This window comes from Scyliorhinus torazame, chromosome 12 (genome assembly GCF_047496885.1).
Source record: "Scyliorhinus torazame isolate Kashiwa2021f chromosome 12, sScyTor2.1, whole genome shotgun sequence".
Classification (NCBI taxonomy): Eukaryota; Metazoa; Chordata; class Chondrichthyes; order Carcharhiniformes; family Scyliorhinidae; genus Scyliorhinus; species Scyliorhinus torazame.
The window spans coordinates 161,222,163-161,238,673 of NC_092718.1; the positions used below are offsets into that span (position 1 = coordinate 161,222,163).

A 16,511-nucleotide genomic window follows, 5' to 3' on the forward strand; every position below is an offset into this window, starting at 1 on the left:
TCCTCACCGATTCACACTCCCTCACCGATTCACACTCCCTCACCGATTCACACTCCCTCACCGATTCAAACTCCCCCTTCCTCACCGATTCACACTCCCTCACCGATTCACACTCCCTCACCGATTCACACTCCCTCACCGATTCAAACTCCCCCTTCCTCACCGATTCACATTCCCTCACCGATTCACACTCCTCCTTCCTCACCGATTCAACCTCCCCCCCCACCCTCACCGATTCACACTCCCCCCCCCCCTCACCGATTCACACTCCCTCACGGATTCAAACTCCCCCCCTCACCGATTCACACTCCCCCCCCTCACCGATTCAAACTCCCCCCCTCACCGATTCACACTCCTCCTTCCTCACCGATTCAAACTCCCCCCCTCACTGATTCACACTCCCTCACCGATTCACACTCCTCCTTCCTCACCGATTCAAACTCCCCCCCTCACTGATTCACACTCCCCTCACCGATTCACACTCCCTCACCGATTCAAACTCCCCCCTCACCGATTCACACTCCCTCACCGATTCAAACTCCCCCCCTCACTGATTCACACTCCCTCACTGATTCACACTCCTCCTTCCTCACCGATTCAAACTCCCCCCTCACCGATTCACACTCCCCCCCCTCACCGATTCACACTCCCTCACCGATTCAAACTCCCCCCCCTCACCGATTCACACTCCCTCACCGATTCAAACTCCCCCCCTCACTGATTCACACTCCCTCACTGATTCACACTCCTCCTTCCTCACCGATTCAAACTCCCCCCCCTCACCGATTCACACTCCCCCCCTCACCGATTCACACTCCCTCACCGATTCAAACTCCCCCCTCACCGATTCAAACTCGCCCCCCTTCACTGATTCACACTCCCTCACCGATTCGCACTCCCTCACTGATTCACACTCCACCCCCCCTCACCGATTCACACTCCTCCTTCCTCACCGATTCAAACTCCCCCCTCACCGATTCAAACTCGCCCCCCCTTCACTGATTCACACTCCCTCACCGATTCAAACTCCCCCCTCACTGATTCACACTCCCTCACCGATTCATCACTCCCCCCCCCCCCTCACCGATTCACACTCCTCCTTCCTCACCGATTCAAACTCCCCCCCCCCTCACCGATTCAAACTCGCCCCCCCTTCACTGATTCACACTCCCTCACCGATTCACACTCCCCCCCCCTCACCGATTCACACTCCCTCACCGATTCACACTCCCCCCCCCTCACCGATTCACACTCCCCCCCCCTCACTGATTCACACTCCCTCACCGATTCACACTCCTCCTTCCTCACCGATTCAAACTCCCCCCTTCACTGATTCACACTCCCTCACTGATTCACACTCCCCCCTACATCACCGATTCCCACTCCACCCCCCCCTCACCGATTCAAACCCCCCCCCCACTGATTCACACTCCAAACCCCCCTCATCGATTCACAAACCACCCCCTCACCGATTCAAACTCCCCCCCCCCCACCGATTCACACTCCCCCATCACTGATTCACACTCACCCCCGCCCTCACCGATTCACAGTCCCCCTCACTGATTCACACTCCCCCGTCACTGATTCACACTCCCCCCCCCCCGCACTCACCAATTCACATCCCCCCCTCACCGATTCACACTCCACCCCCTCCTCACTGATTCAAACTCCCCCCCCCCCCCTCACACCGATTCACACTCCCCCCCCCCTCACCGATTCACACTCCCTCACCGATTCAAACTCCCCCCCCTCACCGATTCACACTCCCTCACCGATTCAAACTCCCCCCCTCACTGATTCACACTCCCTCACTGATTCACACTCCTCCTTCCTCACCGATTCAAACTACCCCCCTCACCGATTCACACTCCCCCCCCTCACCGATTCACACTCCCTCACCGATTCAAACTCCCCCCTCACCGATTCAAACTCGCCCCCCCTTCACTGATTCACACTCCCTCACCGATTCACACTCCCTCACTGATTCACACTCCACCCCCCCTCACCGATTCACACTCCTCCTTCCTCACCGATTCAAACTCCCCCCTCACCGATTCAAACTCGCCCCCCCTTCACTGATTCACACTCCTCACCGATTCAAACTCCCCCCCTCACTGATTCACACTCCCTCACCGATTCACACTCCCCCCCCCCCTCACCGATTCACACTCCTCCTTCCTCACCGATTCAAACTCCCCCCCCCTCACCGATTCAAACTCGCCCCCCCTTCACTGATTCACACTCCCTCACCGATTCACACTCCCCCCCCCTCACCGATTCACACTCCCTCACCGATTCACACTCCCCCCCCCCCTCACCGATTCACACTCCCCCCCCCCTCACTGATTCACACTCCCTCACCGATTCACACTCCTCCTTCCTCACCGATTCAAACTCCCCCCCTTCACTGATTCACACTCCCTCACTGATTCACACTCCCCCCTACATCACCGATTCCCACTCCACCCCCCCCTCACCGATTCAAACCCCCCCCCACTGATTCACACTCCAAACCCCCCTCATCGATTCACAAACCACCCCCTCACCGATTCAAACTCCCCCCCCCACCGATTCACACTCCCCCATCACTGATTCACACACCCCCCTCACCCCCCCTCACCGATTCACAGTCCCCCCCTCACTGATTCACACTCCCCCATCACTGATTCACACTCCCCCCCCCCCCGCACTCACCAATTCACATCCCCCCCTCACCGATTCACACTCCACCCCCTCCTCACTGATTCAAACTCCCCCCCTCACCGATTCACACTCCACCCCCTCCTCACCGATTCAAACTCCCCCATCACTGATTCAAACTCCCCCCCTCCTCACCGATTCAAACTCCCCCATCACTGATTCAAACTCCCCCCCTCCTCACCGATTCAAACTCCCCATCACTGATTCAAACGCCCCCCTCCTCACCAATTCAAACTCCCCCATCACTGATTCAAACTCCCCCCCCCCTCCTCACCGATTCAAACTCCCCATCACTGATTCAATCTCTCCCCCCCTCCTCACTGATTCAAACTCCCCCCTCACCGATTCACACTCCCCACCACTGATTCACACTCCCCCATCCATGACCGATTCACACTCCCGCCCCCCCCCTCACCGATTCACACTCCCCCGTCACTGATTCACATTCCCCCCTCCATCACCAATTCACACACCCCCCTCCTCACCGATTCACACTCCCCCCCCCCTCACCGATTCACAGTCCCCCATTACTGATTCACACTCCGCCCCTCCATCACCGATTGACACTCCCCGCCCCCCCCTCACCGATTCACACTCCGCTCCCTCCATCACCGATTGACACTCCCCGCCCCCCCCTCACAATTCACACTCCCCCGTCACTGATACACACTCCCCCATCCATCACCGATTCACACTCCCCGCCCCCCCTCACCGATTCACACTCCCCCGTCACTGATTCACACTCCCCCCTCCATCACCGATTCACACTCCCCGCCCCCCCTCACCGATTCACACTCCTCCGTCACTGATTCACACTCCCCCTCCTCACCGATTCACACTCCCCCGCCCCCCCTCACCGATTCACACTCCCCCCTCCTTACTGATTCACACCCCCCCCTCACCGATTCGCACTCCCCCCCCTTCACTGATTCACACTACCCCCTCACTGATTCACACTCCCCAGTCCACTGATTCACACTTCTCCCCCTCACTGATTCACACACACCCTCAGATTCACACCACCCCTCACTGATTCACACACCCCCGCCTCACTGATTTCACAACCCCCTCACTGATTCACACTCCCCCCCCCTCACTGATTCACACCCCCCTCACTGATTCACACTCCTCCCCCCCTCACAGATTCACACTCCCCCATCATTGATTCACACCCCCCCTCACTGATTCACACTCCCCCCTCACTGATTCACACTACCCCCCCCTCACAGATTCACACTCCCCCGTCATTGATTCACACACTCCCCGTCACTGATTCACACTCCCCCCCTCACTGATTCACACACCCCTCTCACTGATTCACACTCCCCCCTCACTGATTCACACCCTCCCCTCACTGATTCACACCCTCCCCTCACTGATTCACACACCCCCTCACTGATTCACACACCCCCCCCTCACTGATTCACACCCTCCCCTCACTGATTCACACACACCCCCTCACTGATTCACACCCTCCCCTCACTGATTCACACTCCCCCCTCACTGATTCACACCCTCCCCTCACTGATTCACACCTCCCCTCACTGATTCACACACTCCCACACTGATTCACACTCCCCCCTCACTGATTCACACCCCCCCTCACTGATTCACACTCCCCCCTCACTGATTCACACACCCCCCTCACTGATCCACACTCCCCCCTCACTGATTCACACTCCCCCCTCACTGATTCACACCCTCCCCTCACTGATTTACACACCCCCTCACTGATTCACACTCCCCCCTCACTGATTCACACTCCCCCCTCACTGATTCACACCCTCCCCTCACTGATTTACACCCCCCTCACTGATTCACACTCCCCCCTCACTGATTCACACCCCCCCCTCACTGATTCACACTCCCCCCTCACTGATTCACACTCCCCCGCACTGATTCACACTCCCCCTGCACTGATTCACACTCCCCCCTGCACTGATTCACCCCCCCATCACTGATTCACACACTCCCCCGCACTGATTCACACTTCCCCCGCACTGATTCACACTCCCCCCGCACTGATTCACACTCCCCCCGCACTGATTCACACTCCCCCCGCACTGATTCACACTCCCCCCTCACTGATTCACACTCCACTCCCCCTTCACCGATTCACACTCCAGTCTCCCCTCACCGATTCACACTGCACTCCCCCCTCACCGATTCACACTGCACTCCCCCCTCACCGATTCACACTGCACTCCCCCCTCACCGATTCACACTCCACTCCCCCTCACCGAATCACAACTGCACTCCCCCCTCACCGATTCACACTCCACTCCCCCCTCACCGATTCACACTCCACTCCCCTTTCACCGATTCACACTCCAGTCCCCCCTCACCGCTTCACACTGCACTCCCCCCTCACCGATTCACACTACACTCCCCCTCACCGATTCACACTACACTCCCCCCTCACTGATTCACACTCCACACCCCCCTCACCGATCCACACTGCACTCACTCTTCACCGATTCATACTGCACTCCCCCCTCACCGATTCACACTCCACTCCCCCCCTTCACCGATTCACACTGCACTCCCCCCCTCACCGATTCACACTGCACACTCCCCCTCACTGATTCACACTGCACTCCCCCCTCACCGATTCACACTCCCCGCCCCCCCTCACCGATTCACACTCCCCCCTCCTTACTGATTCACACTCCCCCCTCCTTACTGATTCACACACCGCCCCCCTCACCGATTCGCACTCCCCCCCCCTTCACTGATTCACACTACCCCCTCACTGATTCACACTCCCCAGTCACTGATTCACACTTCTCCCCCTCACTGATTCACACACACCCTCAGATTCACACCACCCCTCACTGATTCACCCCCCCCCGCCTCACTGATTCACAACCCCCTCACTGATTCACACTCCCCGCCTCACTGTTTCACACTCCCCCCCCTCACTGATTCACACCCCCCCCTCACTGATTCACACTCCCCCCCTCACAGATTCACACTCCCCCGTCATTGATTCACATCCCCCCCTCACTAATTCACACCCCCCCCTCACTGATTCACACTACCCCCCCTCACAGATTCACACTCCCCCGTCATTGATTCACACACTCCCCGTCACTGATTCACACTCCCCCCACTCACTGATTCACACCCCCCTCTCACTGATTCACACTCCCCCCTCACTGATTCACACCCTCCCCTCACTGATTCACACCCCCCCTCACTGATTCACACTCCCCCCTCACTGATTCACACCCTCCCCTCACTGATTCACACACCCCCCTCACTGATTCACACCCCCCCTCACTGATTCACACTCCCCCCTCACTGATTCACACTCCCCCCCTCACTGATTCACACACCCCCCTCACTGATTCACACTCCCCCCTCACTGATTCACACTCCCCCCTCACTGATTCACACCCTCCCCTCACTGATTTACACACACCTCACTGATTCACACTCCCCCTCACTGATTCACACTCCCCCCTCACTGATTCACACTCTCCCCTCACTGATTTACACACCCCCTCACTGATTCACACTCCCCCTCACTGATTCACACACCCCCCTCACTGATTCACACCCCCCCTCACTGATGCACACTCCCCCCTCACTGATTCACACTTCCCCCGCACTGATTCACACTTCCCCCGCACTGAATCACACTTCCCCCGCACTGAATCACACTCCCCCCGTACAGATTCACACTCCCCCCTCACTGATTCACACACCCCCCCTCACTGATTCACACCCCCCCTCACTGATGCACACTCCCCCCTCACTGATTCACACTCCCCCCTCACTGATTCACACTCCCCCGCACTGATTCACACTCCCCCTGCACTGATTCACACTCCCCCTGCACTGATTCACACCCCCATCACTGATTCACACACTCCCCCGCACTGATTCACACTTCCCCCACACTGATTCACACTTCCCCCGCACTGATTCACACTCCCCCCGCACTGAATCACACTCCCCCCGCACTGAATCACACTCCCCCCTCACCGATTCACACTGCACTCCCCCCCTCACCGATTCACCACTCCACTCCCCCTTCACCGATTCACACTGCACTCCCCCCTCACCGACTCACACTGCACTCCCCCTCACCGATTCACACTGCACTCCCCCCTCACCAATTCACACTCCAGTCCCCCCTCACCGATTCACACTCCACTCCCCCCTTCACCGATTCACACTCCACTCCCCCCTCACCGATTCACACTGCACTCCCCCCTCACCGATTCACACTACACTCCCCCTCACCGATTCACACTGCACTCAACCCTCACCGATTCACACTCCACTCCCCCCTTCACCGATTCACACTGCACTCCCCCCTCACTGATTCACACTGCGCTCCCCCCTCACCGATTCACACTGCACTCCCCCCTCACCGATTCACACTCCACTCCCCCCTCACCGATTCACACACCACTCCCCCCTCACCGATTCACACTGCACTCCCCCCTCACCGATTCACACTGCACTCCCCCCTCACTGATTCACACTGCACTCCCCCCTCACCGTTTCACACTGCACTCCCCCCTCACCGATTCACACTGCACTCCCCCCTCACCGATTCACACTCCACTCCCCCCTCACCGATTCACACTCCACTCCCCCCTCACCGATTCACACTCCACTCCCCCCTCACCGATTCACACTGCACTCCCCCCTCACCGATTCACACTGCACTCCCCCCCTCACCGTTTCACACTGCACTCCCCCCTCACCGATTCACACTGCACTCCCCCCTCACCGATTCACACTGCACTCCCCCCTCACCGATTCACACTCCACTCCCCCTCACCGATTCACACTCCACTCCCCCCTCACCGATTCACACTGCACTCCCCCCTCACCGATTCACACTCCACTCCCCCCTCACTGATTCACACTGCACTCCCCCCTCACTGATTCACACTCCACCTCCCCCTCACCGATTCACACTGCACTCCCTCTTCACCGATTCACACTGCACTCCCCCCTCACCGATTCACACTGCACTCCCCCCTCACCGATTCACACTCCACTCCCCCCTCACCGATTCACACTCCACTCCCCCCTCACCGATTCACATTCCACTCCCCCCTCACCGATTCACACTGCGCTCCCCCCCCCCTCACCGATTCACACTGCACTCCCCCCTCACCGATTCACACTCCACTCCCCCCTCACCGATTCACACTGCGCTCCCCCCTCACCGATTCACACTGCACTCCCTCTTCACTGATTCACACTGCACTCCCCCCTCACTGATTCACACTGCACTCCCCCCTCACCGATTCACACTGCACTCCCCCCTCACCGATTCACACTGCACTCCCCCCTCACCGATTCACACTGCACTCCCTCTTCACTGATTCACACTGCACTCCCCCCTCACCGATTCACACTCCACTCCCCCTCACCGATTCACACTGCACTCCCCCCTCACCGATTCACACTGCACTCCCCCCTCACTGATTCACACTGCACTCCCCCCTCACCGATTCACACTCCACTCCCCCTCACCGATTCACACTGCACTCCCCCCTCACCGATTCACACTGCACTCCCCCCTCACGATTCACACTGCACTCCCCCCTCACCGATTCACACTCCCCCATCACCGATTCACACTGCACTCCCCCCTCACCGATTCACACTGCACTCCCCCCTCACCGATTCACACTGCACTCCCCCCTCACTGATTCACACGCCCCCCCCCCATACCAATTCACAGTCCCTCCCCCAACAGTGAAGGGTCAGTAGTGAAACGAGGCAGCGAGCAAATCGCATTCGTGATCACCAGATTGATTAAATTGGTGTTTTCTTCTGTGAAAACTGCAATCATTAAGCATGGTGGAAAAAACACATTTACTGGTTGAAATATCTTTACGTTGCTCAGTGTTATGAATGGTCCTGTGCTTTGTTGCAGGCAGCCACTTCGGTTGGCAGTGACCTCATGGGTGGTGCATGTCTGGTGAATGTAGCCCCCCGCAGTTGCTGCAGGCAGAGCTCATTAACACACCATACAAAATAGTGGCTGCAATTACAGCAAAAGCCCTTGTAATTCATTGCAAGTGAATTGCTTCAGGACAGTTCTCAGGGATGTAATAAGACTGTTTCTATATAAATGCACAGCTACTCCCCCTGGCCAGAGTAGTGTTGTAAAATCCCTACAGTGCAGAAGGAGGCCATTCTGCCCAGTCTGCCTAACCCTCTGAAAGAGCACCCCACCGTGGCCCACTCCCTGCCCTATCCCCGTAGCCCCACCTACCCCGCACATCTTTGGACACTAAGGGCAATTTAGGCCAATCTACCGAACCTGCACATCTTTGGACTGTGGAAGGAAACCGGAGCAACTGGAGGAAAACCACGTAGACACAGGGATAAAGTGCAAACTCCACACAGACAGTCACCCAAGGGGGGAATTGAACCAGTCCCAGGCGCCGTGAGGCAGCGGTGCTAACCACTGTGCCACCGTACCATCCTTGTGGTGTGATGATAGCGATGGAGAGACAGCAGAGTACCCACCTCAGGGTGTGATAGAAGGTAGAGAAGGGTTAAGCTAGATGTGAACAGGCCATGGAAACATCTGGGCTAGTTTAATGTTTGTCAGATTAGTATATTCTTTTTTTTTTAAATTATTTTTATGAGGGTAAGGAGAGGGTTCCTGGAACGCAGTAGGGACCGAGGAGGGTTGGCGCTGCCAAATCTAGGGAGCTACTACTGGGCAGCAAAATGTGGCGATGATCCGCAAGTGGGTTATGGAGGGAGAGGGGGCGGCATGGAAGAGGATGGAGATGGCGGCCTGTAAAGGAACGAGCCTGGGGGCGTTGGTGACGGCACCGCTGCCGCTCTCGCCGACAAAGTATACCACGAGCCCGGTGGTGGCGGCAACGTTAAGGATCTGGATCCAGTGGAGACGGCACCCTGGTTGCAATGGGAGCATTGGTATGGTCCCCGATCAGAGGTAACCACCGGTTTGTCCCGGGGAAGATGGACGGGGGGGGTTCCAGAGCTGGCATCAGGCGGGGATTAGAAGAATGGGGGACCTGTTCATTGACGGGACGTTTGCGAGCTTAGGGGCACTGGAGGAGAAGTTCGAGTTACCCCGGGAAATGCCTTTAGATATATGCAGGTGAGGGCTTTTGTGAGGAGACAGGTGAGGGAATTCCCGTTGCTCCCGGCACAAGAAATTCAAGACAGGGTGATCTCGGGAGCATGGGTTGGGGAGGGCAAGGTGTCGGCAATACACCAGGAGATGAAAGAAGAGGGGGAAGCGCTGGTGGAAGAGTTGAAGGGTAAATGGGAAGAGGTGCTGGGGGAGAAGATCGAGGAAGGTCTGTGGGCTGATGCCCTAGGTAGGGTTAATTCCTCCTCCTCGGTGTGCCAGGCTCAGTCTGATACAATTTAAGGTGGTTTACAGAGCTCACTTGACGGGGGCGAGGTTGAGCAGGTTCTTTGGGGTAGAGGACAGATGTGGAAGGTGCTCAGAGAGCCCGGCGAACCATGTCCATATGTTTTGGTCATGCCCGGCACTGGAGGGGTTCTGGAGAGGAGTGGCGGGAGCAATATCTCAGGTGGTGAAAGTCCGGGTCAAGCCAAGCTGGGGCTAGCAATATTCGGTCTAGTGGACGAACCGGGAGTGCAGGAGGCGAAAGAGGCCGGTATTCTGGCCTTTGCGTCCCTGGTAGCCCGACGAAGGATCTTGCTAATGTGGAAGGAGGCGAAGCCCCCCAGCGTGGAGGCCTGGATAAACGATATGGCTGGGTTCATAAAGTTGGAGAGGATTATGTTCGCCTTGAGAGGGTCTGCGCGGGGGTTCTGCAGGCGGTGGCAACCGTTCCTAGACTATCTCGCGGAGCGTTAGAGGAAGGTCGGTCAGCAGCAGCAGCAACCTGGGGGGGGGGGGGGGGGGGGGGGGGGTGCTGCCTGGGGGGGCGGGTGGATGAGCAAGAGATAACATGAAGAGTCGGGGAAACTGGCACGTTCGGGAGAGAGCCAGTGTACAAAGCTATGTAAATATACTATTTTGCCATGTATATCTTGCTCCGCGCGATTTCTCATTCTTTTTTTTTGTTACGGGGGGGGGGGGGGTTATTGTTTGTAAGGGAGAAAAATTGTGTTAAAAACTTTAATAAATATATATTTTTTTTAATATATTTTTTTATTCAAATTTTTATCAAAACATAATTTTTTGCATAACCATTAACAACATTTAACATAAAATAAATGTTAACCATATATACAGAGAAAGGAACAATACTATGTAACAATTCCCCCCCCCCCCCCCCCCCCCACCCCCTCACTGATTGATCACGGATCGTTTGACACACCAAAGATCGCTATCTCTGGACATGGCACCACCCGCATGTCCAAGATCTTGGACACTGCCTTAGCAAATCCCTGCCAGAATCCCGGCCAGCAGTTTGGCGTCTACGTTCAAGAGCGATATCGGTCTATAAGACCCACACTGTAGCGGATCTTTCTCTCGTTTGAGGATGAGTGAAATCGAAACCTGTGACATTGTTGGGGGGGAGGGACCCTCTCTCTTTGGCCTCATTGAAAGTCCTGAGTAGGAGTGGGCTCAGCAGCTCCGAAAATTTCTTGTACAATTCTACAGGATAGCCGTCTGGCCCCGGGGCCTTGCCCGACTGCATGTTCCCTAGACCCTTTACAATCTCCACCAGCTCTATCGGGGCCCCCAGGCACTCGACCAGATCCTCTTCCACCTTTGGAAACCTCAGTTGGTCCATGAATTGCTTCATCCCTTCCCCTCCTGGCGGGGGCTCTGACTCATACAATTTACTGTAAAACGCTCTAAAAGACTTTGTTCACTTCCTCTGGGTCCATGACCATGTTGCCCTCCTTATCCCGCACTTCCCCCAATTTCCCTGGCCGCGTCCCTCTTGCGAAGTTGGTGCGCCAGCATTCTACTCGCTTTCTCCCCATATTCGTAGACAGTCCCTTTGGCCTTCCTCAGCTGTGCTACCGCCTTCCGTGTCAGCAGGTCGAATTCCGCCTGCAGCCTCCGGCGCACGGGGGTCTCCCCGTAGCTCCTGCTACTCTGAGTACCTCCTCGACTAGCCTTTCTCTCTGCACTCTTTCTTTCTTCTCTCTATGGGATCTGATAGAGATTAACTCCCCTCTGATAACTGCCTTCAGGGCCTCCCACACCGTGGACGCCGCTACCTCCGCCGTATCATTAGTTTCCAAGTAATTTTTAATATTCCTCCTTATCCGCCCACGAACCTCGTCGTCTGCCAGCAGCCCCACATCTAGCCTCCATAGTGGGGCTGACCTCTCGCCTCCCCAAGACGCAAATCCAGCCAGTGCGGAGCATGGTCGGAGGCTGCAATGGCCGAGTATTCTGTCCCCTCCACCCTAGGGATTAACGCCCTGCTCATCACAAAGAAATCTGTACGGGAATAAACTTTGTGGACGTGGGAAAAAAAAGAGAACTCCTTCGCCCTCGGCCGGGCGAACCTCCATGGGTCTACGCCCCCCACCTGGTCCATGAATCCCCTCAGTTCAATCTCCTCCAGCTCTATCGGGGCCCCCAATCCCTCCACCAGATCTGGGGTTTCCCGACCTGGGGTTTGAACCAGTCCAATAAAGGGTCTATGACTGTGTTAAAGTCACCCCCCATAATCAGATTGTGTGAGTCTAAGTCCGGGATTTTACCCGCGTGGGTCTCATGAATTCCACGTCGTCCCAGTAAGGGGCGTAAAGGTTCAGTAGCACTACTCGAGTCCCTGGCCGCTTCCCGCTAACCATTATGTATCTGCCCCCTTTGTCAGCCACAATACTGCCTGCCTCAAAAGCCACCCGTTTGCTGACCAGGATTGCTACCCCTCAGGTCTTTGAATCCAGCCCCGAATGAAACTCCTGGCCCACCCACCCTTTTCTCAATCTTGTTTGGTCCGCAAGTTTTAGGTGCGTCTCCTGTAGCATAGCTACGTCTGCCTTTAACCCCTTTAGGTGCGAGAACACGTGAGACCTCTTGACCGGCCCATTCAGGCCCCGCACATTCCACGTGATCAGCCTGGATGGGGGGTTAACACCCCCCCCCCCACTCCCACTCCCCTGCCGACTAGCCATCTTCCTTTTTCAGCCAGCCACGAGCCCCGCGTCCCCGCTTACTCGAGCTCTCCCATTTGAGGCCCCCCCCCACCCCCTCCCGACTCCTCCCTCGGTTCCCCATGTTGGCTCCTTTTCTGTCAGCAAAGCACACTCCCAACCTCCCATCCCACCACCCCCCCCCCAGCAGTCCCATGATCCCAAACCTCCAAGTCAAGCACCCGCTTGACACTGGCTCTCCCCCCATTATGCTTCCGTGAGTCAGCTGACCCATGCTGACCCCAGCCGCTCCCGCCTCTGTCTCCGATTATTCAGATGCCTCATTTTTCGGGCCCCTCCCCCCCTGTGAAAAGCCCAAATTAACTACTTTAACAGCCCCCAAAGAACATTTGTCAGATTAGTATATTCAATGAGTTAATAAAATACTGGCACCAAGTACCCTCGAACTTCACTAAAAGCAAGACCACCTTGCTCCAATTTTGGAGGAGATGGATGTAAACAGCTGCTTACCAGTCCTGTTCGGCTTGGTCTACCTCCTACAGAAGATGCCACGGAGCTGACTGAGCTGATTGAGGAGCTGCTAGGGCTCTGCGTCAAGGCCGAGACCCCCCATCGCCATCCGTTTACTCTTCTTGGTTTTGGCTGGTGTTGTGGAGGGGGAAGCCAATCCGCATCACCTTGTGAATGGGAGCGAAAAGGCCAAACTTGGGGGGGCACTGGAAGTATCTGTTGAGGCACAAAAACAAAAAAAAGATCCGAAGAAACATGTCACAGCCATGAGTTCCACAAGCGGGGAGAGTAACATTTCCCCAATTTGAAAACCTGAAGCCAAATGGAGACCCAGCCTGAAATGAAGGGTGACAAATGGGAGAATCCATATGCTTTGTCAGACTGGGACTCAGTGAAGTTACCCCAGAGAATTGCAGGCTCCACTGCCAAGGGAGCCTGGGTAAAATCTCCTGCAGTTGCCATTGGAGACGAGCAAGTTCCGAGCAGGGAATACACCCGTTAGCCACAAAAGCGAGCATCACTTTCAGCTCTAGCTTTGAACAGCCAAACTGAAGGGAATGAGATGAGAGGAATGTTGGATTGTAGCAAAATTGAAATGGTTTCGAGATTAACCCCTCAACTAAAGGTATCTGGGTGTTGGGACTCAAAAATGCGGGATGGTACTCCAACGTGGAGATGATGGGACAAAGCCTTTCACCGAATTATATCAAATGCAGAGTGCAGAAATTGATCCTTTGGCCCAACGAGTCGATGCTATTGTTTTATGCTTCAACTGAGCCCCCTCCCACTCTACCAGGATAGCCTAGTCTTTTCTTCTTCCCATATTTATCTAACTTCCCCTTAAGAATGTCAGACAGCATAAAATGTAGGGGGAAAAAGATTGTGATCCTATTAATAAGATGGGAGTTATAAGATTATAAACTAGTTTATCTGATTTGGCAGAGATTAATCACTCGTTCATCTACCTAAGAGGTGAGGGATTTTAAAAAATTTAAACTAGCACATCCCAGCTTTAGTTGCACCTAAAGAGTAAAAAGCAAGCGTAGGCATTGAGTGAGGATTTCAAGAATATGATGGGGGCCTCGTCTTATTTCCAAGAGGCCCAGCACAATTACCCGGCAATGAGGCACTTTCCTGGGCAGCAGATAGAGGGTTACCAGAGAGGATAGGGGAGGGGGGGATGGGAAACAAGGTTGTGGCGGTGGCTTCCTCCCATTTCCCGGTGACAGGTCCCTTCATTGGGCACAGAGTGTCTGTGAACGAGGGACCATCCCCACAGTCGGCCACTGCCAAACCCAGTGGAGTTCCCGGAGCACGGGCTCTCCGCCGCCATTGTTGGGATACCAGCCGTGGTCGGAGGGGAGGCCGTCACCTGGTGTTAAATTCCCATCATTAACATTTGCAAGTAAACGTTCCAAACAACACACACACACACAAGGGACGTTTCTTCACATTTCCTCTCGGTACAGAGTTTCTCAAGCAGGGTGCACATTGGGAATTCTGGTCTGGATCGGAATATATTCTGCAGGGTATTCTCCCCCCCCCCCCCCCCGCGCTAATTTTAAATGGGGGGGGGGGGGGTGTTATGCCAATTCCCAAAATGTACTTTAAGTGGACAAATTGGGTACTCATGGGGCAGGTATGGTTGGATACAAAGTATATTTCCTCCTTTCACCCTGTCCCCCATCAGAAGTACGATGATTAGATGTAATGTAAATCTCCCTCTTCGCTATCCCATGGTTAGATGTGAAGTGTGTCGTCACTTACAACACCAGCTGGTCAGTAATTCATGATCCTGTGATTACACGTCAATCCCCAATATTAAAAATCAAGACCGGGAAAAGTGGTACTGGATAAAGCATTGCCCCGATACCGGCTTGCGAGACAGACGTTTAAAGATATGCCAATGGTCAGTTTACATGCACTAATCTCTATGCACATAACATTGCCATGAGCAATTTGGTGGGAGGGGGGTGGGGAGATGCAGAGGTACAAGCCACCCGACTGTGCAAGTTAAGGAGTTAACGAGAAAGTTTGTTACCTTGTACCAGCAACAGCTCCGTCATTTTTACCCAGCGGTTCATCCAGTTCAACTCCACACCACTCGCCCTTTGCAAAATCTGTCTCCCCGACATACTTCACCACACCAGTTTTAGTGCCACCCACCTGTAAAAACGATACAGCTAGTGTAAATAAAAACCATTGCTGTATTCATGTGGTCTCATTTATCATGGCACCAATGCATTTGCTGGCTTACCAAATACCCCAATATGGCCTTGAAATCTGGGCTGGATATTACGTCCCCATGTGGGGCGGTGAGCTAGGGGTTGGGGAGGACAGTTGGCAGGTAGCTATGGGGTGTGTGAAATTGAGCACCGTGCCACGACCACAGTTCTCATTGCTTACCTGCCTGTGCCCATCACAATACCCACCTTTTAATAGTCACTAAATAGTTACTTCTGTCACCCCGAGGATTTCACCCTAAACAGAGGAGGCCAGAGCCAAGTGTCCAGCCCAGCAGGTCTCACTGATCGAGCAGGTGGCCACCTGTATGGACCCCCTTTGCCTACAAGCCTTCACGTCCCTGTGCTTTCTACCCCCCCTCAACCTGCCCACTCTGGCACCCCCTCCCTCCCCCATCTTCCCCGCCTGGTTCTGTCAGCCAGGCCCTGGCGAGACCTGAACTCTCATTAAAGTACATTAAATTGCTGCACCCTTTCTTTGGGACTGGCTGCAGTCGCAGCAGTGGCCACAGCGCCTGGCGGCACTATGGGACCAGACGGCCAGCAGTTTTCAGAGCCGGGAATTCCTCTTCGATGGAGCTGGAAGATCCACCTCAGACTGATCAGTGGCCTGACAGCCAGGAAATGATTGTGAAGTAAGCAGGAGAAGCGGCCCTGCCTTTCAGGCTGCGGGTGGGGCAGAGGTGTATCTAGTGTGTGAAATCTGGTGGTTGCGTACCATCACTTCGTAATTTAAAGCGGCATTTACATAGTTGCTGTGATTTGATTTCTACTGGTCAGTGAACTCTGCCGACTGGTCCTAGCCTGAGTCAGGATCTCAGCAACGGGGCACCTTCTGAGGGAGTCGGATTGGTCTGGAGTCTCTGGGAATTGAAGAATTGAAGATCAATCCCCAAGACACTGCTGCGTGAAACCCTGGAAAAAAATCATCGGGACATTAAGGAAGATTTTTTTTGTTGTCGTATTCGTTAAACTTTTCTCTTTACCAGATTGTCATCACCC

At 55.1% G+C, this 16,511-nt stretch overlaps 1 protein-coding gene across 1 annotated transcript in view; it reads right to left on the reverse strand.

The window, feature by feature from the left end:
* clip2 (CAP-GLY domain containing linker protein 2) overlaps positions 1-16,511 on the reverse strand; it is a 114,046-nt gene that overhangs the window by 72,652 nt on the left and 24,883 nt on the right. The window contains 4 exon segments of the mRNA XM_072469292.1: positions 13,267-13,365; positions 13,367-13,414; positions 13,416-13,482; positions 15,308-15,432. Coding sequence (XP_072325393.1) covers positions 13,267-13,365; positions 13,367-13,414; positions 13,416-13,482; positions 15,308-15,432 — 339 coding nt within the window.